Source organism: Fringilla coelebs (genome assembly GCF_963513975.1).
Source record: "Fringilla coelebs genome assembly, chromosome: 2".
NCBI classification, from domain to species: domain Eukaryota; kingdom Metazoa; phylum Chordata; class Aves; order Passeriformes; family Fringillidae; genus Fringilla; species Fringilla coelebs.
The window spans coordinates 97,285,467-97,308,795 of NC_140029.1; the positions used below are offsets into that span (position 1 = coordinate 97,285,467).

The 23,329-nt window shown below is 43.2% G+C and overlaps 1 protein-coding gene across 1 annotated transcript in view; it reads right to left on the bottom strand.

Moving 5' to 3' along the window:
* The window catches only part of CD96 (CD96 molecule), a gene marked incomplete at both ends in the record, with an annotated part of 59,127 nt that overhangs the window by 15,897 nt on the left and 19,901 nt on the right, over positions 1-23,329 (bottom strand). The window contains 6 exon segments of the mRNA XM_084201056.1: positions 2,258-2,303; positions 2,307-2,368; positions 2,371-2,479; positions 3,939-4,048; positions 7,721-7,978; positions 7,981-8,124. Coding sequence (XP_084057182.1) covers positions 2,258-2,303; positions 2,307-2,368; positions 2,371-2,479; positions 3,939-4,048; positions 7,721-7,978; positions 7,981-8,124 — 729 coding nt within the window.

The following is a 23,329-nucleotide window of genomic DNA, read 5'->3' on the forward strand; positions in this document are numbered from 1 at the left end:
TTTCGATCCAAAAGCACCCTCTTAAAAAAAGCTATCTTGATTGAATGTCTGTTTTTACCCAACATACCAAGACTCTCAACTTCCTTGAGAGATCTTTCCATACTTTTTCCTTCCTGTCCGGTCTAATTCTCAGCCCCATTGGGCCGCCTCAAGCACCTGTGAGGGAAAACTATTCGGCACTCCTCAGACTTGCCCTGCCCCTGCAGTGTTTAGCCCTGCCTGAAGTATTTTTCAGAGGGATCCTGCATGAGGAGTTTCCCACAGACACCCTACTTTTAAGCCATCCAGCCTGAAGGGTTCAATTGCATGAGTGTTTGGGTGACAGGGGAGATGTTGGCTTGCCAAGATAGGAAAACCTCCCCAGGTTTCCACTGGCCTTTTTCCCTAGCCGTGCCCTTGCTAATGGCCAGAATGACAGATACAACCAACATAAGGTGCTATTGACTTTGTATGCATACACTATTTTCAGGGTCTGTCCCACCCATTTGAGGCTGGATCTAACTGCCAGAACACAAATATTAATTTCTTTACTCTCTGGTCAGCACAAGGAACAAGAGAGGTGCTGCCATCTGAAAGGGCTCTTTGTCCCCTGCTGTCACCTGGAGAATGCTGGATTATCCTGGGCAGTGTGTCTGCCAGTGCTGTGCAGGCATGTGGGCTGGCTCAGGGCACAAGAGAATACATGGAGAAAAGCTGGCATGGTGCAATCATAAGTGGCATGACTTCAGCAAATGGAAACAGGAAAGAGTGAGATAAAAATGGTTGTTTCCCCTGCAAAATTCAGACACGAAAGGGCTAGGAGCACAAAAGCACTCTTCCTCCGAGTGGTGGACTTTACGTAGGTGAGGTCTGAGAGACTTTCCTCAGCACACACTGCAAACCTCAAGGCTCTCAGGGAGCCAGCTCTGCCCTTGGGACCCCTCTGAGAGAGGCTGGTGGCACAGCACCCTGGTCCAAAGCCAGCCAGCACTTACTGGGAAATGCAGACTGTTCACCACCAAGGGTCACAGCTGTTTCCTCTAGTTTGCCTCTCTACCCTGCTGTACTGATGTTTTGATGTGGGTTCATGCACAGCTAAACACATATTTCTCAGTAATACAGAGAAAAAGCTAAATAAAGCAATCTCTTAGTAAGAGACACACAAATCTTGGCAAGAGCATCAGCAGTGATGGAAGAGAGTTCAAGTATATTAGTGTCCTTGAATGATTACCCAGGTAACACTGTTGCTATATGAGAAATGTTGATTTTAAAGTGTCTGAATCATGCAAACGCAAGAGGAGGTTTCAGATCATTAACTTCTATTTTTATTTCTTTTACATCAGTGACCAGCAACCCTCAGATACATTTTGCTTTTTTTCAGCTGCTCCCTGTTGAACTTTTCTTTGAATTCAGAGCATCAGCCTTAAATGGCCATGCCATCCTCAAGCTGTGGGCTTCCTCAGACAATCAGCTACAGTCAAGGGACTGTTGACAGGCCCAGTGTTTAACACTCATTTACTTTCAAAGCTTTGGAAATATATTTTCCTGACCAACTGATCTCTAAAGAGAAAATAAAGCCTGGTTTTTAAGTGGGTAGCAATTTTCTGATTCAGTTGTACCTTAGTGATAGTGGAGCAATTCCTAAGCCACTTGAAATGGAACAAGGCAAGTAACTGAAGATGGGGAAGGCTTACAAAATGAAATGCCAGCCCACAGCAGTACACAGGCTCTGCCACTCCTGGCCAATTTGAGACCCCCACCAGGATCCTCATTTCCAGACCTTCATTTCCTCATTTTGGCAGCAGTTGAGTGTCACATGCATTTGAGGATGTGATTTTGCTACAGCTGTTGTCCTAAACCGCTTACAAAATTATGGCCATGATTTCCTGACCACAGACAGCATGGTCATTGGGACACGGAGATCTGGATGACCAGTGTGCTTCCCTGTAAACCACAGAATCCCAACATAAGCCTACATACCAGGGTAAGACTCTTGCCATGTGCATAACAGTGAGATTGATATATGTGCAATGAATCTACTACTTTTCTTGCCAGAAGCTGAAGGAAGGGGCTCAAATTCTTCTAAGAATTGAGTAAACTCCAGGGTTCACTACCATTTACTATCATTTTGTCATTGCAGCTGAAAAAAAAAGACAAGCTGAATATGTTTACATTTAAAAAAAACACAGTATCTGTCAAAAGTCATTGGCTTCAGAACCAGGCAGGAGTGTCATCTTTCCAAGTGCAAGGCACCAGGCAGTTGGCATAAGCCCCTTACCAAATACTCCCACAGTGGTGCTGCTCTTCTGGACTCTCTCTGGGTGCTACAGCGTGTGGCAGGAAAAGACTCTGCCATCATCAGTGATTTTGGTGGGGAAAGCCTTTAGGCATTGTTCAAACCCAGGAGGACTTTTTGTCTGTGCAGCATGCTGCTGTTCCTGTACACAGCAGGACTGGAGGGCTCCTTGGTCACAAGTTCCTCTTTCCTCCCATTTTCATCCTGTGTACAGAAAAACCAACAAAATTGTGAAGTTCGGGCACACACACACACTGTGAAATGTTTTTGTAAGCCAGCTCTATTCCCACTATGAAAAGCTTCCCTTGCACATTGTGTAGCAGTAAGTGGACATTTGCAACATCTGGGATTTTTTTTCCAAATATATTCTCTCTCAGAATTTTAATACCAAGAGCAGTTGTCATCTTTACAATTGAATATGGAGTAAAGAGCTGTGTCTTGTGAGTTCTGATCTCTGTAGCCTGCAGACAGAGCAACAGAGGAGCTTTCTCACTGTACCAGTCTTTAAGTTATGCTTAACATACATGTTAAATGCGACTGAAATTTCAAGGAAAACTTTGCTCTTTTAGAATTTTAAGTAGAAAACCCTGATAATAATAACTAAAATTTATCTCTCTTATTGTCTGTGTGGCAGCCACCCTTGGTTATAAGTACAGCCAGAGTGTCCTGGACACCTGTGCCTCAGTATATATTTGCAAGCTTTACTCTGTACGATGCATGGCAACCCACATATATCATTGTGCTTTGGGTTTTTTTTCCCCCCTTTCCTCTGCTACTTTGTAGAGTGAACTGGCAAAACTGATGTAGTAAAGGTAAGGGTGTTCCCTACAAAACGATTTAAAATTTTAATATTAAGAATTACATGCAGAAGGGGGATCTAAGTAGATAATGAACCAGGAGAGAAGGTTAAAAAACCTAAACAATTTGAAAATCACCTTTAAGGAAATCCTCAACAGTTACAGCTTCTCAGTGACAACATATATAAATGAACAGGAAAAGCTCAAGGACACTGCTCACTGATACTTATCTTTATACACTGAAATGAATGCTAAAAGGTTGCATTAAAACATGCATATAAATATGTATCCAGAAAGGGATATAAAGTACAAAAATACAGCAAGCTTTGTATCTGACAGAAAATTGCTTAAAACAGTTTTTCAGGTGGTTAGCTTGATAACTGGGTTTGCATGTCTTCAGTGGCCTCTGTGACACAGAGATTCACAAAACAAAAATCATTAGCCCGTACCTTTCTTCTCTTTGTCAAAGCAGCCTGATATCTCACTATCCTACACAGTAATCATGTATTTTTCAGATACTGAAACTTCACTACAAAAAAACTCACTGGAAATCCAATACAAGAAATATTTTTGTTTTGTTATATTAGCCACTTTCCCTAGACCTGCTCTGCATGTGCTCCTGAAAAATTCAAAGCAATTAAGACAGAATTTTTCCTCGTTGTTTCTTTAACAGCTCTTATTTGCAGTGTATATTTTGCAACCCTATGGTTATACTTTTCCCTTTATTATCACAGTCCAACATGACTGATAAATTTTTTAGCAGATTCTGCAGGCAGGACACAGTGGAGTAGAACATTTTCATTTCAATCTGCAAAACTACCCTGTAGTTCTTTCTGAACTTTATATATGAGATGAAAAATACTTACCACTAGCCATTTCAAAGGATAAATGGACAAGTTTTCTGAGGTCTCATCCTCAAGGCACGAAATTTCTAAAGTCTGCTTTAACCACACTTTTTTCAGGTAGCGCCTCTCCTCTTTTATCATTGGAACAGCAACAACAAAATCCAAGAAGGAAAATCAGAAACATGATGTTCATTGTGCTTTGAAAACCAGTGCTGACTAGTCTTCTATTCAAGGAAGAGGCACTTTTTGGTTTAGAAGGGAACTGTAATTTTCAACCATTACCCCTCGACACATTTTTTAAGTGAAAGCCCTGCATCTGATTCTAGTTGCAGTTTCATGACTCAATTCACAGCATTACCAGAATTTCTTGCAATTCTTAAAAAAGCTTTTCCTAACTGCAGGATCACAATGTCTCCTTTCAGAGCTGAGAATGATTGGAACTACAATTTTTATCTTACAATTCTTTTTTTGTGAAGGCAATAAACCTTCACATCAATTTTGTGCACCTCTGTTTCCTTTTCTCTGAAGATATCTGCAGATATCTTCTTTTCACTAAGCAAGCTATTCAGCGTGTCAGTTAGGTTAAGACTAACCCTGTTTTTCCTTTTGTTATTCTCCAGCCTGCCCACTACCACTAAATTTGTCACTCTTTCCTTTCTTATCCATTTCAAAAGCCATTTCTCCACCTCCTACCCATTCTCAAACCAGGGCTCCATACAGCTGTGGAGGCTGGCCAGAGTGGAGCAGTGAACAGTGCACTGCTGTGATCCAGATGTTGGGTCTGTGGGTGTGCATGTGTGTATTTAAGCAGGACGTGCAGTGGTGATGGGTGTGAGATGCTGTGAGCGCCATGGTCAGCACAGACCTCTCTGACCCTTGGTCATGGGGCAGGCAGGGATGTGGCACATCCTGCCATCCTCCCTTGGAGGCAAGGCATCGGCACACAACACAGGGAAACTCCTCAGCTCTGCTCACCTGGTAGCTCTGGCTTGCATGTTGAGATAGAAGAGGAATGTGTTTAATTCATTTCTTATCTTGAGGGGAGTGAGAATATCCAGCTGTCCCAGACTGCCATGTTATTTGTCAGTGGGGACTTTCTGCTGACTGAAACTTCCTTTGTACCTGGCAACCCAGGCACAGAGCAATGGTGCCAGCATGTAGCCTGTGCCACAGAGATGTGAAGAAAGGCAGTGCCCTGAACTGTGCCTGGGAGAGCCAGCAGTAGAAGCAGCTTCCCTCCACTGTCCCTGAGAGTGAAGGACCTGGGGAGCCAGCTCTCGCAGCAGGACAGAGAGCACAGAAGCCCTAATAGGGCTGGGCAGTGCAGAGAGGATAATGAAAGGACAAAGCAAGTAAATCTATAGTTTCTCCAGAAAAAAAACTGTACAGAAGATTTTGCTGGGACAAAACACCATGCAAAAGTGTGGTAACAGAGTACAAGTGTGGAGATGAGCAGTCATCCCAGAGTTCAGTCTGGAAACAGCTTCTGCCTATTCTCACAGTCACATGTCCCAGCTGCTTGCTTCCCCCTCCCACTTCTGACTCCCATCTCCATTAACAGCCTGCTGGCTAAAGTCCTCTATGTTCCTCTGTCTGTCCTATGAAGGCCTGCTGCTGTGTGAGCGTTTTACAAGTTGAGTGCATCTGGATTCACTTCACTTTGATGTAAATGAAAACTGTACTTCATCATAGGCTGTCACCTTTAACCATCCCACTCACTCATAGGCTGGATTAAGGTTTTTTGCCTTCCTTAGAGTCAGAGTGGTTTATTGCAAAAGATCTGGTTACCTTCAAACACAAACCTGCAAAAGGTGGCAAACTCAATTTTTAGTTCTCACTAGCAAGCAGTCATCAGTAGCACAGCTTGCTACATCTTGTAGTTACTGAAAAAAGCCACAGTCATGCTGATATGAACAAGGGTTGCATAAACTGTAGACAGCAATAACATTGAACCTGTCTGTATCAACCAAGGGCAGGAGAAGAAAAGCAATGCCTGATTACCTCGATTACTATACTAAGAAAGAGAGAAACTTTGCATGAAGAACAGAAGCATGGGAGGGTTTAACAGGTCTACCAGCACAGTTTGTACCTCACTGCACTCCCTTTGATCCCTCTGCCCTGTGGAGTACAAGGAAATTCCAAAAGGGTAGCCTACCACAACACACTCCCATACAGTGGGCAGAGTAGCAGCTTCAGCTTTGGTACAATTATTCAGCATGTACTGTTTAAACATCCTCTGTGAGCTGGGCAGAGGTGCTTGTTCTTTGCCTCTGCGTGTTCATCAGGGCAGGCAGGATTGGCCCAGATATGTCTCCAGGATAACAGCACCAAAATTCTTGGAGTCACTTCCGTGCAGGGACCATCAGTGTTAAACATCCCCGAGTATGAGTCCTCCACAGGACCTCCTCTTGCTACAGGAGCAACATGGTCCAGCACGGGGACTACCAGTCTGGCCTTGTGGTGTAGGTAAAAGGGCAGTGGGAGCACACCAAAATACCCCTAAAATAACCTGTACCCACCCTGCTCCAGACTGAGCATGTTGGCCTTGCAGCTCTGAACTGAAACAGTGCCAGGTTTGCTGTTTACTTTACTGAATCCTTCTTGAGTTGTTAGCTGAAACCTGGGTCACAAAGAGGTTTCTGAGGTCATCAAATCCAGCTCCCCATGTGCATAACAACAGGCTTGCTCAACACTCATGCCAAGTTCCATCTTCACAGCAGTTTGGGCTTTTGCCCAAACTTACTTAACCAAGAGCAGTCATGCTGCTTTCTAGATTCCTTTTGCCTGACAGAAGCAGGCAAATCTCCATTCCTGTGATTCTCCTATGCAATTCCCCACTTTGCTCCAGTGTATTTTTGGTGGTGGTGATGCCTTAAGTTTTAACTTTTATATATTTCAGATTCTGTGCTGCTTTAGTGTGTAGTTCTGAACTTCATATTAAGGCTTGGTAAACTCTCTTCACAGAGCAGGTAGACAAAACAATTCCTTTTCTAGCTTGGGACAATCAGTACTAGTTTCAGGCCCACGAGCATAAACAACATGGACTGAAGAGAGAAAAACAAGAAGGATGGGACTTCATAACCTAAAGCTATAATTGGACAATTAACTTGAATATGAAAAAGGACCAAAACCAATTGAAATGTGAGACCTCGTGACTGGTTGTCCATTTTGTGACCATTTCGGGTTCATCTTGGCAGCAGCCCTGTCTGTGCTCTTGTACTGCCCAGGGTGTATCTTGGCACCTTGTTGAGGCCTTTTGATAAATACCTACTTTATTCTTTAAATCTGTCCATCCTCGGTTCTAGGTCAACCTCACAAGGTGTCAGTGGGGACGCTCATCCTTCCATGGAGCTAACACCCAGCATGTTCTGCAGATGCCAGCCCTCAGCCTCAATCAGACGAGGGTGTTTTCTCTTTCTGGTGCCCAGTGCTGCACGCCCACAGCAGCAGCAGCACATGCTTTGAAGATCCAATATCCTTAGTCCCACCATATCCCGAGCTGCTCATCCAGTTTCCTCCGCAATGTTTCTCCAAAATTAAAATGCAGAAACTGCCCACCTCACCACCTTTTTTTACTTTACTATCAAACTTTTTATTCCACCAAACACTTAAGGTTTCCTAATCATGAGTTGGATAAAAGAGCTAAAGAGTTCCTCGTAAATAGGAAACTGTAAAAGCAATATTCAGTGACACTACTGTGAATCCCAAACAAGTCACCATCACCTACCAAGAAGTATTCATCTATCCTGATATTCTTCCCCACCTCATCAGGAAACAGCAAAATCTCATTTGCAATCACTTGCCTTCTGCCTTTACAGTAAGTTGAATTTTTGTGGCCTTTGTCCCATATGGGTAAGTAGCAGAAGTGCATTTGTACTGCCCAGTAAGGGACACAGTAATATTTTTCAGATGCAGCACCCACCAATTGCATTCAGACGTGGCATTTGGATTGATGGAACACAAGGACCCTGTGTCATCCCCAGTGCAGCACATCCTTGTGCTGAAGGACACTGAAAAGCTGTAAGGAGCCCCAGAAAACTTGAAGTAATGGGTGCCATAGGTGGGTGATATACAGCTATTTTGGCAGAGGAGCTGCCGTCAGTCTTGGACCACCATGTCTGTATGATGTGGGTGCTGTGCGGTTTCGGGAACACGCACACCAGGGTGGTGTCGGTACCTGGCAGAGTAATGACAACTGCAGTCTGGCCTTAAAAAAAAACAGGATCATTTTCAGTGCAAGTAATGTTTAAACAAAGCTTTTCCTAATCTATCCTTGATTTAGTGCCTTAGTGACAGACAGCTATGAAGAGCCTACAACTGTAACCACAGGCTTCCCAGCAAATCTCCACCAGTACAGACTGCAGAGAGAAAACTGGGAGAGCAAATGCATGTGTGTCTGGAAGAGGCCCGGGAGGTCCTGTCACACTTCTTGGAGAGAAATGAGAGCTCTGAGGGTCTCTGTGAAAATGAAAATCTTTCAAGTAATATAAATAAAGCAGAAGCTGGACACGGTTATTCCCCAGTTCTTTTTGCAAGAACAAATGAGCTATCCCCGCTGGCTAATTCCCTGTACCATCCCCCTGCCCACTGCCTTTGTGGCTTCAGCAAAGAAAGCTGTTCTCTGTGTTATTAAACAGCTCCGGCATGTCCTAAACCAGTGTCTGTCTCAGTGTCAAAGTGAGCTGCTCTGGTGTGTGTGTTTTCTTCCTCTGTTAATTTCATAAAGCAGGTGTCAGTCCTTAGTGTGCCATATAAAGGAGTAATGGATCGATGAAATGAAGAGGCATTCAGCAGGAGCCTGTTCCACTTGGTTTAGCCGCTGTTGTAGTAGAATTGATTTATATCCCTTTCTCCCTCCTATGAGTAAGAGTCTGGCAGTCCCCAAACCCCTGAATGCAGGGCACTGACAAACTCAAGGAGATGAAGAATTTATGGGGGATGTTGTTGCAGTGAGATGAGTAATCAATCACTTCCATAGAGCTGCAGACAAAAAGTCCCCTCTACACTGGTTCTTTTCCAAAAGAACGTGCAGGTCCACAAAAGAAAATGAGTTGTGCAGTTGTCCTTAGGTACAGACTTGTTGCCCTCCATTTACATTCCATTTTATCATCCTCCCTGTGTATCATAACATCCCAGTATATTTGCTTTTGAATTTGCCCTGCAGCCCTGCCAGCTGCAAGTGCCCACTGCTCACCTTCTTTCCTTGAAAAAGCTGGATACCAATTCCTTTGCTTTGACATTGGCTCTGCTGTGTGGTACACGGCTCTGGGGCACCTGAGCCGGGGGGGGGCTCTGCCAGGGCTCAGCATCCTCAGTGGGGCTGCAGTGTGCCCCACACTCCCTCAGCTCAGCCAGGAAGGAGCCAGGCAGGGACGCTGCGCACCCTCAGCTCTGGCTTGATGGAGAGAAGGCACAGGGGCAGAGTGATACATCCTCCCAGAGCAGGCTCCAATTTGTTACCTGTACACTGAAGGGTGACATGGACACTTGGAGACTAGATGTGCGGAGAATAAACCTACTCAACGGCCATGGCCTACATTAATCTCTGCTGTTTCAGTGCTGAGCATGTCCTGCTCATCTTTTATTCTAAAAGATGTGATGACGTTAAAGGGTAAATAAAAATAAGCCTGAATGACAAATCACACAGCCTTGTGCTGTGAGAAAAATTACTAAAACTATTTTTGTCAGTCCAAGGAGCTTATTATAGGAAATGCTCTCTGATTTCACCACAAGTTTTGCATCAGTAAAAGTTAAGGGAAAAGCAATTAAGAATCATGCAATCAGACTATCGAGCAAAAGACACGCAGAATTTTTTCTCTCATATTCATGCTGATGCTGCCTTAGGTCTAAGGATCATATAAAGAATGCCTATGAAGAACCACTTAAGTAATTTATATTAAGTTGAAAAAGTTATATATGTAGAAACAACATTGTAATTTGCATTATTTCTTAGTAGCCTAGCATAGTAGATTATTTTAACTGAAAACATTTTGTGCAAAAGTGTTCTTAACTTTTTGCTAGCATCTCAATATAGGAAAACTCATTTTGTGTCAACTTTATTTTTCAAAATCAAATAGTGCATACCTGTGCTCCAGCAGAAATTTCTTTGAGTAACTCCCAGACATTTAGGTGTCTGATCTCCATAAAGGGCACAGAGGCCTCTACTTTCACCTTTGAATGACTTCAGTGAGGATTTCTTCTCAGAGGGAAAAAACCCTCCAATTCCTATTTTTCTGTAATTGCTATTTCTTTCTTACATGTGCATGTTTTGAGGCTTCTATTCCTTTCTTTGCACTTGAGATTTTCTATGAATACAGTGGCCTGCCCGTGCAAACTTGAGATTTTCTATTTTCTATGAATACATGTTATTTTAATAACCTGTTTGCCTCAGTGATATAGCAAAAAAGAACAGCCTATGCCAGATTGTGAGATGTATCCTTCCATGCTAGTCAAATACATTCAGTTTTCCCCTTAATAATTGGAAAATTGTGTATCCTACTGAGACATAAACTTTAAGAAATTTAGAGATTTTTAGAGGAGCTGAAGTTTTAGTTAGAGATAAGCTTTATTAATAAAAATAAATGGGTAGGCCTTGATGAAGTTCAGAGTTGGTAGTTAACTAATAATTGATTGCTTGTCAACACGATGTTTGCTTAGCTAGGTTTTTAATGAAGAATATAGAAACTGATAAACAGCTCTTAGGAGCATAAGACAATTGTAGGCCTCCTCTGTTCTGAAACCAACTGAGGACAGGGAATGGGAGTTCTACCAAGGGTTCATTTGTCATATTTGCATTGAAAAGGTGGAAAGGTCAGAACGAGGAAGACTTCATTTACTTCCTCATTTTGGGACCCCTCCCCATGAAAGGGACCACTGACCCATTCACCGACCCGTTTCGGGGAACAAACTCCACATGCTTAATAGCTTGTACCAAAGTTATGAATATGCATTTGTATCTTGAGTATTCAATACTTGTATAGATAACAGGACTCTGTAATCACCTGTAAATTGAGGTGTGTATTTGGGAGCCATCCCACACACCGCCCTACATCGCAATAAACACACACTTTCTAACTTTAAACTGTTAGAGAGTCTTTGTCCATCACAGTTGGATATCAGTAGTAGATCAATATCCATAATTTTAATAAATCACTACAAAATTGTTGTTCCTAGCTGGTAATAAGTATTCCTGTATTTATCATGGTCAGAATTTTGAGGGTGTGTGGGTGGGTATTTGTAAACATCATATTTTTTCTTGGTTTTCCTCACATTGCTTTTGGTTTAAATTCCCTCTGACAAAGGTGCAGCCCTCCTTAGTCAGCTTTTCTGAGTGTTTTACTTGAATGACAAACTTGTTTCTCTAGATGTTAGCACATGGGGCTAAGTGGAGAAGAGGAAGGGAAGAATCTGTCTAAGGGGTTGCACCTGTACAATTTACTCTTGACTTGAAGTGTTTCAATTCTTCCTCTTTCTGCATACACAGGTATGTAAGACAGAGACAGAGAGGTATTTTTTATTTTCCCATTGAAAGCAGTTTTCCTTTTGGCCCGTTTGAGAGGAGCACACATCACCCTACTTCAAGTGAGCTTTTCCCAGTGTTTATTCCAGCAGGTTAAGCATATTGAATTAAGTAATCCACTCAGCACAAGGCATTTACTCCTTACTAGCTGCACATTATAACTAGGGTTATTAAAAAGTTGTCAAGAAATAGAAAATAATTGCCAGTAGCTATAGCTCACCCTAGTGAGACCCACTAATCCCAGCCTGCCCCTCACCACCTGCCATCATAAACTGTGTCAAGGTGTCTTCCCCTGACACTCTTACCTGTGGCACTGGGCACTGAGAGCAAACAAGAGAGGGAGAAAAGTCATCTTGCTTTCACCTTCACTTGATGAAGTTCTGGTGAATATGTAGCTGTCTTGGTGCTCCCTCAGAAAAGGAAGTTGAAGTGGCCCGCCCCGTGCAGACAGGCAGATGTGCAGCACAGTCACTCAGCATGATGTCGAAGAAATGCTTCATTAAACCAAAAGCCTCAGTTTCCTGCCAGAGTGATAAAATAAGTACATCTTGTGGAACCTTTAAGACAAAAACATTACCTACATTTTAGCCCATGTTGGAAACAATTATTTTTTCCTTTGTCTTTTCAGATTAACTCAGAGTAAGCGGTTTACTGGTTTACACTCTCAAAATTATGCCAGGTACTTAAGTTTGAATGCATAATTTTTGGGGATATGGTTTAGGGGTGATTACGGTGGTGACAGGTTAGCTGTTGGAATTCTTCTTGAAGGTCTCTTCCACCACTGATGATGCTCTGTGTACTATAAGGTAGATAGCATACACAAAAGCTGATTTTCTTTCTTTCTTCATTTCCTTCATGTGCTAGTCTCACATATACTATTTCTATACTCTCTACACTCAGTATCTCTTAAAAACACAGCAAAACACCATAAACAATCTCCAGAAATAAATACAGATTGAAATAAGGGTTTCTACATTCACTTTCTCCCCTCCTTTTTCTTCCTAAGAAGAACACCAGTTATTTGCCACAGTTTGATGAATTCCAATATCATGTGTGACAATATGACATGTGACAACCCTTGGTGTGGTTAACGTCCTTCAGCTGTCAATTTGGTGATGGCAGCACCCTCAGGTGGAGGGGCATGATTCCTGGCAGTCCTGTTGCCTGTTCCTTATTGCAAGTCACCTATACATCCTTCTGAGCTGTCCTGGAAGCACACTGCACTTCCATGAGCTAGGCACAGACCTGCCAGCAAAACATCTCATTGCAGGCAAGTCATGCAAATTTGCTGCTGTTGGCAGCTTTACAGAAAGAAACAGGTTTGAATACTTGCTCATCGTGCTTCTTTCCCCTGAGCCAAAGAGCAGGGCAGGACGCCTCAAGTACACAGCATGGATATGTGTTATGTGCTGGCTCTTCACGGTGTGGATGTTTGGCAGTGCAGACAGGCAGGACACTTGTTGCCTCTGATAGCTCCATCCTCGGGGGCCCAAGGACAACCTGCCATATGGACTTTGTGATAGAGCCTATTACAGCCAATTCCTTGGGGAAGAGAAAGCAAGTGTCACAGTCCCTTAAACAGGCACCTTTCTCTACCAGCAGTGCCTCCCTCAGGAGGGCACTGAGCTGAGTCCTGACGTGTCTTTTCCTGACTGACAACTTTTGCTAACCATGGTGCTCCCCATACCTCCAGAATGAAAGGTACAAAGTAAAAGGTGAAAAAGAAGGACTCTGCTCATTTTCCTATTTGATGACCTGCCAGGTGTTAACAACATCTATACCACATCCCTAATTTGTGCGTAGGCAAACTTTTGATGTCACATTTAAATAGGCTCCAGCTGGAACTGGTGGTGCTGGGCTATGTCAGGGCTCCACATTTTTTGGAGAATAAATGCTGCTGCACAGTCTTCTTTTTGTTTGCACTGCTCTTCTACCTGAGAAAATGCACTAAGAGCACTTGTAGGAAATGCACTGGAGGCCCAGGTTACTGCTAAAGGAATTTTCCCTGGGGATGAAATCTATGCTTCTCCTTCAGAAATCTGACATAGAAAGATCTGTCCCAGATGATCAAGAAGTCCTGAAGCTGAGAATGAACAGAATATTCAAGTCATGGTAATTGACAGCCACAGAAGGGAGTAAAAATACTAAAGGGAGATGATCTGGTTTTCACTTCAGAGCAAAGACCACAAAGAACACAGAGATTACCTGCAGATACTAGAGTCCAAGAAAATCTGACTTCAGTCTAAAATTTGGATTTTCATTTATGACTGCAATTACCTTAGCTTCTCCTGCTGATCAGGTCATGTAAGCTTTATACCATGAGAGAATGTATTTTGTCTTGAATGAGATTTTTTTATTGATCTGAAAAGCACGTCATAAATTGACAAGACAGCCCAAGTGCTGTGTGACATATTCAAGAGACAAAGAAATCCCTGAGCAGCTTGTTTGAGTTTCTAGATCACTGTACCTTGCCCTTAGAATTTGTTTGCCCCCCTAAAATAATATCCTAAAAATATACTGCTGCCATGTTTCATTGTGTTGGCTGAATGCAGCCACCCAGCTCTGCTGCTGTGCTTGGTGATTAAAGACAGACAAGAAAGAAACCTTCCAGCATGATGGAATTTTGTTCAGTTCAGAGCTGTGTTTTGCCCCCATTCCTACCTTAGGTCCTGAAATAGTGGTCCGGCTGCCGACATTCATGTGTGTGAACAGCATAGCCCTGCCTCTGCAAATGACAGCAAAACCCATCCTGAGACACACCACTTATCTCACCTGCTGGCAGGGAGACATCTCTTCCCTGGAGCCAGACTTGAGGTCTGCTCCTAGCAAATTATTATGAGTTTCTTCCCCCTCTACCCCTTTCCTGGAAAGTTACTTACTGGCAGCTTTGCAAAGGCCATGGTTGGATGTTACATGCCAGGTTACGGATGGTGAGGATGCGAGGAGGTACTGAAACATATCCAGGGATAGCGGACCTTGTTGGCAGCTGGAGGGAGGATGCACCTGTATTTGGCTTTTCCTTGGTGGAGAAGCTGCAGGGATGATTGTTTCAGATATCGGATGAGCAGGTTTTTCCTGCCATTCCAGAGACACCCAGAAATCACTGCAAGGCTTGGAGGTTTCAGAGGGAAAGAAGCTGTGCCCAAGCAAGTGACACACCTTGTCAGTGGATGCGTGGACCACAGTGTTTTCTTTTAGGCTGGACAAGCATTTGACCTGGTTGATAGTTCCCTGTGTCCCAAGTGGTGTCAGGAACAGATGGGCTCTGAATATCATCGAGGATGGGTCTTTGGCAGTGCACTGCAGCGAGGGGCTGTGCCCACTGCACAGGAACACCTCATGCAGCATTAATTATTTTCCATTCCGGTGGTAGTAGACGGTGGCAGTGGGAGATCCTTTAATAATTTTCTGCAGATCTTTTCACCACTGGAGGAAATATTTTAAATGTTACAAATGACTCTTTCCATGGCAATTGCCCTATTATGCGTCATGCTCGCAAAACCTTCCACTGCAATACATTTCTTCTGCCTCGATTACAGTAAGCTGTACCTAAGGAGGAAGCACAGCTACAGTCAGTCCCACAGAAAAAGAAATCTTGAACTCCAGAGACAAATTCAATTATTCATAAAGAGAGACTTTTTAGAAATGCTAGTTCACGAGCCATTCCTGCCAGAGGCAAGCACAATTACCCTTGCAGACTGGTGTCCTCTAAACATTGCCTAAAGAAAGCACAGGTCCCTGGTGGAAAAGAGAGGAAGACTTTGAAGCAGGAATTTCATTAAAGACTAAACTAACCTTTCAGGTTCGCTTGGCACTTGGTACAGAAACTCCCACTTCATCACTGTGTTTTGGTTTTGAACTTCTTTGAAACCTGCACTAATGATTTCACAGCCACTCCACAGGCCCCTTTGACCACAGCACCTCATGGGGGGTTGGATGAGTGGGTGGCATGGGCTGGGTGGGCAGCTTTTCAGGGGACAGGGAACTGAACTGGCACTGGGACACCCACTAGGCTTTTTCACTGACCCCCTGCTTGCTCTGTCACCCCTTCCCACTCCTAGCTCTGACGCCTCTCTCCTGCTCGCAGCACTGACACTTTTGCATGTGGGGGACAAGAGGGAAGAGGGTCTCTTCCTCTGCTTCCTCCTTGTACTCCTCCTTTCTGACAGCTGCACGTGCACACCTACATCCTGTGTATGCCACAATCCAGCCCCAGTTCCAGCCAGGGTCTGGAGGCAGCATGGCGAGGCATACACACTTCCCTCTCACCAGCAGTTTCTCCATCTGAAAGATGTTTAATGCTCTGAGTGAATTTTTGCTCCCTATTACACTGACAGGTCAGAGTATGGGAGAAAACCAAGAACAGCTCAGGCCTAGGTGCCTTCCTGCTTCAACTTTCTAGTTACTTTTTCTAATTAGAAGGCCTAACTTACAGGTCATGTTTCAGAGAAAGAGAGCATATGTTTGGGGATAAACAGAGGAGAATGAACTCCCTCATCTTCTCTTCCATTCCAGCCACAGGTTCCTGTGGTCCTTTGCTCCCATTTAATGCAATTTCTGACCAATGATGTTCTGTTGGGGTAAGCTGTTGGGCATTTTGCTGTGCAAAGTGCAAGTTGCTGAAAAAGCAGAGTATAAAAAGCACAACCAGTGAGCAAAGCAAAACAAATAACAGGCACATTGACCCAACAATTACCCACTAATGAAATACCACTGTGTGAAATCCAGCTGGATATTTCCATCAAAATTAAGGACTCTACACAGCCGTTACTTCTAAAATGAAAAGGAAGGCACACATGAGATCAGCCCTGCTTTCTTTGGTACTTTCTCTTTTCTAGATACAGCACAAGCTGTGATTCCCCACTGTTTCCAACAACATCAGCTAAAGGCTTTTTTCTTGTAAATCTCATCTTCCAGGTTTTGTAAGAAAATGTTTCAAAGTAGATTAAGAACTGTGTAACAAAATGTAATGGCACCCATAGCTTTGAAAAAGGCATTTGTTTGGAAAGGATAACCTGCTGCCAGTGCTGGGAAACGCCTGCTCATGTGAGACTACAGGGTTAAGATTCCACTGAAGCCTCCCAGAAGGGCCATGTCATCCCCTGGTCCCTTTGGCAGCAGCTTGAGAAAATTGGAGCAGCTTTTGCGAATCACTCCAGCAAGAGGAGTATGCTTGTGAAAGAATTTTTCTCAGATGCACCTTGTGGGGCTTTATTTTGAGTGGTGCATGACAGAGGGAGCTAATAAGACAAGCAACAGACCACCTGGTCAGAACTGAAAAGTTTATGTTCACTTCTGAAATGATGTAAACCTAGATGGTCTGTACAGGTCATTTTACCATACAGACTATCTCCAATGTCCTTAACTAATTTAAATTCATCCATACTATTGTATAAAAATACCTTCTTGAAGGCACACAGCCACCTGGTGAGGGCACAACATGGCACACTGGCTAGAATTCACCACTGAAGAAACACATCAAACAGAAAAGATTAAAGGTGTTAACAAATAGAAAGATTAAAGGTGTGACAGCTAACTTCAGATGCAGTAGCAGTAACAATTTGAGGGCAGGAGAGATGTCTATACTAGAAAAGAAATAAAATCATTTACAACAATAAAAGGCCAAGTTTAGAGTGACACTGAGAACCATAACTTGGATATTCTTTTTTTTGACAGAATATTTTGGCAGCATCAAGTGTTAATGAATTTGTTTGCATGCCATATCTTTCTAGCCCGTAAGTACCTTTCATGTTATCAGCATGTCAGAAGCAACCACAGGAAAATGAGGTATTACTCCCATCACATCCATCATCTGTTAAATTGTCCGCTAAACCATAATTTCCTGTCTCTTTAGAAAAGTTAGTGAAGTGCAAATCAAAAAAGCAAAGCAGAGGTTGTTTCTCATGTTAAGCCTGGCTCTGCAGAGAAGAAAGTGTATCTCAGTGGAACCTGTGTTAGGACTCTTGTGGTGCTTTAGCCTGGAGCCTTTGCATAGCAGGACACCTCACCTTGTCCTGGGAAGAGCAGGGTCATCTCCAGGAGGCTCTATAGAGCTGAGTGCTCCTTATGAGTGTGGGATAAAGTGTGGTAATCACATATTCTCTGAACAGAAAGAGACATAGTTCTTGCAGGATTTTCCTGTGAAATTGCGACAAGCTGTGGGAAACTTAGAAGAATTCAAACAATTGTTATCTCTCTTTCTGTAACCGTTGTTTATAGATGTGGTTCTCCAGAGTGTGCTATTCATAGTTCACCAGCAGTATGAGAGGTTTTCACTTTGAGACCAATCAGGTCTCAGCTTAGCGAGTCAGATTATAAAAGTCACACTTTCTTCCTAATAAAGGTTCTATTTCGCCTTCCAGTGACTGGAGCCATTCATTCCGTCCCTGACTGAACAGCATCAATGAAGCATTCCTGAATTAGGGCATCTCAATAGAGTTAGCAACCTGCAGTCAGGTAGGATAAACACAGCACAGCAGCAGCTAGAAGGCAAAATGGAGAGTAGGAAACTTCTTGGATATTTCTGCATAATATTATTTTCTACACCATAAGCAGAGCACGTAGCTACTGCAGATGTGAATCCTTTTGGTTGACTCTGTGCTCAAAGGCATAATGTGAACCTGCCCTGAGGAGCCCACAAGGAGTTTTCAGAGTGGCAACATGCACTGAGTCCCTCCAGAGTGCTCCTGGCCAAGTAGCTGAAGAAAAGGATGGAAAATTAAGATAGGTTTTAACATAAACTCCTTCTTTCAACATTCAATATGACTTACTAAAGTTTCAACCACCACTAAAATTAAGAAAGACTTCTACTTTTAGGTTGATTTGTAAGGGCTGTGTAAAATACCTGTCCAGTTTGTAGTTGAATCTGTCACCTCCCAAAACAATACTAGCCACTGCTGCTGCTTCTTTCAGTGAAATTTCATACCTCAGCTAATGAGGATTTAAAAAGTCACTGCTCACACATTTTTTGCATAAAACAGAGACAAGATGACCAAGTAATGAAAACCATCCCCGAGTGCCACCTGAACTGGAGTTTTAGTTGAGAACAAAGAGTAGGTTAGAAGTCATCACCTCTAGCCCTCCTCCCAGTCTGACCCCTTGTCCTCAATGCTATTTCCATCCCAGTCACTGATGTGTTACCTAACCATTCCCAAGAGCCTGCTTGTGACCCACTGACACACAGGCACCACTCGAATGAACACTGCTCTTCCTCTGCCTGAAATGAGGTTATGCTTTAACTTCTCCACAGCTGATTAAGCTTAGCAATGCTGCTAATGGCAATGAAATCATTTGAGACCTCTAGCAGAGCAGTTAACTTCTATTTTGCATGATTGCCTCCATTTTCAAAATGAATATATAGTGGCTCAGTGGGTTTAACTGCCCAAGTTGATGGGTAGCTCCTGGGTGCTTCCAGACTGTGTCCCAAAAAGAGTATGACTCTGTAGACAAAGAAAACCACTCATGTTACCCAAGCCTTCTTTCCCAAAAGGCTTCTTCTGCCCCTTGGAAAATCAATTATTTCAGTAAATGAAATTTGATTTTCAGTCTGTTACTGTCATTGGATAAAAGAAAGGACAGCATCTTGCAAAACTTATGAAAGTCAGTAAGCTGGAGAATTGGACTGTGATTGAGCACAAATCAAATAGTCTATTTGATGCTTAAATTACAAATAAGAATTTAAAAAATCACTCATTACAGAACAGAACAAAGTTGACTTCTGTGAATCAGACACTTCAGAGAACTCTTTCCTCCCCTGTCCTCTGCTCAGCTGCATGGCAGCTGCAGCACCAAACATCATGCAAACTATGGCAGCTGTGGCCATTACTGGTCATCCCTTCTCCCTATAAAATTACACTGACTCACATAGTAAAGTAAAGAGCATGTCAAGGAGGAGTGAAAAAAGCCCACCACAGAACAGCACGAGAAGCACAAGTTTAGAAGCCACAGATCTGTTTGCAGGAGGCTGGATCAAAATTGCTTCAGGTTCCTTTCAGTGGTTTACCTGGATACACCAGAGACACGTTTGGCTCACAGCGCTTCTGCCACGTCTTGGCTGGGGTCTTTCAAGATGCAAGAGCAAGTACTGAGCCTGAAGATCAGTACAGCTGACCAGCTGCTCTGAGTACAGGTACAATTTTAGAAGTCTGATTTAATATCTGGTTCAAACAGAAATGCTCATGGCCAAATTGGAAATAAAACTAATCTATCCTTATTAGATTGGGGCTGTAATCTCATAACTCCCTCAGATATTGGACTTCCCTGAGAGCTTTCCTGCTTTGTACTGGCTCTCATTCCCAAGAAGCTGAAGAGAGTGAAGTGAATAATGAAAGAAATATAAGTTCAAAGAAAATTCATATACGGTTCAGCGGCTTGTACAATAGATGCCTTTAACAACCTATATACAAAACAAAAAGGGAAAGAAGCAGTCTATGAATGTGGTCCATTCACCCAGAAGGCAAGTTTTATTATACCAGTGTGGGTGCTGCCCAGATTTGAAAACACTGTGAGCAACAAGTGTATGCCTTGTGATCCTAGGGAGGATTGCTTAACTTTTCTTGAACAGAAAAAGTACATGCTCAGCTTTATGACATTGGTACACTGGTTGGCCACAGGAAAGACCTAGGATTTTTTTTTTCAGGGAAGTAATCAGCTGTTTCAAAAAGGACAAAATATTGAACAGAGCAAGTATATTATCTATCTTGTTATTAGAATTATTACCTCAAAACAATAGTGACCAAAAATAGCTTAGGTGCAGTGAGTCTGACTTTGGCAAGATATGAAGAATTAGATCTCTTGACAGGCTCTCCAGCATGTTTTTCTGCAATGTTCCATTTTCAGTTACCATTTTCAGCAGTATTTCTTGATGGCTGACTTTTCCTTCTCTCACCAGAATCATGTTTTGCCAGCCCCTGACTTGCTCTGTGTTGAACAGCTCCAGTAGCCAGTCTGTTCCTCTGGAGAGGAGGTTCCCAGACTTGGGAGTCACCTCTGCAAGACCTCACCCACCACCCCCCAACAGGCAGGGATGACCTTCTGTTTTGTCTTATTTAATCCCCCACACCAATTCTCAGACAAAAACTTCACCATCCATCATCTGTACAAAACAACACAAGTTCCTTGCCAAGAGCAATGATTTTTCCATAGGACCTGCAGTGCACCTAAAAGCTTGACATTTACTGCTTTGCATTTTCGTGGAAGCAAGATTTAGCAACCCACATTAAACACAACAGAGAAGCCTGTATGTTTTTTCCTGTTTCCCCATGCTGTGTACTTTCTCTTTGGGAAACTGCCAGTCTGTCTCAGGAGGTTGTTATTTTGCTCCAAGAGACCAAAATCAATCAATCCGTGACTTGCTGGAGTCAGAAGAGAAGATTAGGACTCTCAAGGCAGATTATAAACACAATCCCCTCAATTAACTTCTCTGGGATGAGCTAGAGGCAGTTTGATCCTCATTAAGTTAATTATTAACACGGATGGTCAGTGTGCATATTTTTTATGACAACTTGTATTAATTTCAAGCCCAAAGCAGAAACCCAGTGAGAGGTTAAGAAGCAGGGCCACTGCCCTGCCTGCCAGGCCATGGGAACAAGATTCATGGGGCACATTTGGCCCCTGCCATGAGTAAATAGCCACGTTCCCTGGTCAGCAATGCCAGGGCTTTTCCCAGTCTCCTTGGTTTCCAGGCATTTGGGACTCTGTGCCCTGCATATCTCTCCTGAGTGCATTAAAGAGATGTCATTATTGGAGAGACCTTTGAATTATACAGCTGGTGTTGGGGGTGCTTTTTAAAGACACTGCTTTGCAGGGCAAGGCTGTGCTCCTGCTGTGGTTTGGGGAGAAGGGCTGGTTAGGGCACCTCTGGCATCACCTTTCACAGCCTTCCATGGCTCTCACATGAGAGAGCTCCCCTGGCATCCCAGTCCCACCCTCTGCATGGAGCATCAGCTGAGGGAATTGTGTTGTGCCTAGGTAGTTTAATCCATAACTACATAGCTCTCAGCTATGTAGAATTTTAAGCACCCAGTTTTCTGAGCCTGAAGAGGCTTGCCAGAACACAGGAATTTTTTTTCTACTGGAAAGCAAGAACAAAACTTGCCCTGAAATTGCTCTGATGTCTTAGTCCTGATCCCATTTTGCTGCCATTAGGATCATTCTCAAAATGCCCTTCCATAATAGCTCATTGCATTTTTAACAATAGAACTTCACCTGCCTTGTTCCAGAATACTTCAGGATTTAGCCTTAAAATTATGTCAGCTACAGTTAATCTTACTACAGAAACTTGTCAAGAGGATGGAAGCTGTGCATGGAAGTCACACTTTTTGGGTCTCAGAACCTGCACATAAAGGCCAGTTTCCCCTGCTGATTCATGCCATGCCTAAGAGGTAGCTTCCTTATTTGATCCTCATGGGATCAGGCTCTCTGTATGAAAAATTAAGGCATTCATGGCTCTGTCAGAAGGGCTCAGAAAACAGAGCACTTAACACTGAGTGTAGGTTGGATTTCCCTTCAAGAGTTCAAAGGGAAGAAGCTGAACTGTGGCCCAGAAGGACTGAAATTGCTTAAAAAATGTCCTGTTCTATGACACAGCACTATATCCATGCTCCTTGCTCAGCAAGAATTTATTAAAATTCCTTACTGCCTGAACAACATTTAAGGGCAGCTAAATGAGCAGCAGCACTGGCAGGCAGTACTCTGGACTGTCCTGTTGGGCAATTAAAATTGTGACAAGCAAGTGTCTGGTTTAACCTTTTTGTCAGGTCCCTGTAGCCTGTTGAAACCATACGAGATCCTGGCAACAGGACCTGCTGACCTCCAGAAAAAGAGCCCCAAGGAGTTCCCTTGTGAGAGGCTGGCAGATAGACCTTCCCCAGTGACTGATGTACTTGGCACAGCCTGAAGAGTGTCTGGGAGCAGCCCAGTGAGGGAAGGGAAGGGCTGGCAAGCAGCTGAAGACACCCAGATGCTCTCAGCAAGGAAGATGACGTGTCAGCAAGACCCACCAGTGACATGTGTGACTGGCTAGGAGCAGTGACAGCTTGAGGCCAAAACTGATTCTTGCATTCATCCATCTGGACAAATATTTGCTGCTGTTAAGTATGTTCACCAATGGGAATAAAAGATGAAAACATTTCTAATTTGCAGTGCCTTCAAATGCATTCAAGTCAGGCTCCCTTCTCCAGGGGATAAATGGCACTTACAAATCTTCAATATTTTTTCTTACTTCTGGTATTATTGCAGGGGAAAAATCAGAATATTAGCAGCCTGTTAGGTGTATGTTGCCATTTGATGGAGATTCAGATGTATCTCTGCAACCCCAGGCCAAGCTCATCTTCCAGTGAATGTGTGATTGGTATGGTTTGACAATGGAAAAAGGCAATAAGCACTTTTTATAGAATCACAGGCTGGTTTAGGTTGAAAGAAACCTACAAAGGTCATCTACTCAAACTCCCTGCCATGGGCAGGGGCATTTTTTACTGGGCCAGGTTGTTCAAAGCCCTGTCCAATCAGACTTACTTCCCAGGAATGGGGCATTCTGCTGTGCTTCAATTTGTCCTGCTAGGAAAAAAATCCAGAAAAAGTATTTTATTCTAATTTACCTACTTTTAAAATTAATTATTTAATTAATTTATTATTTTTTCTTATCCTTTTTTCAGTGTGTGAAATGGTAACCTATGTTATTGATAATTTTGGTTGCTAGCCTCGTGTTAGCACCTTTTTGTTCTGCTCAATACCCCAACTTGATAAGATTCAGCATAGGATGTTTATGACCAGGGTTCTTACCTTATAATGCTGACTGCTCCCAGTGGTGATGCTTTCTTTCTTACACCTCCTTCTTCTGGTCTCTACACAGGGTAAGGTAGCACCAGCCAGACCGGAAAAAAGGAAGCCTAAT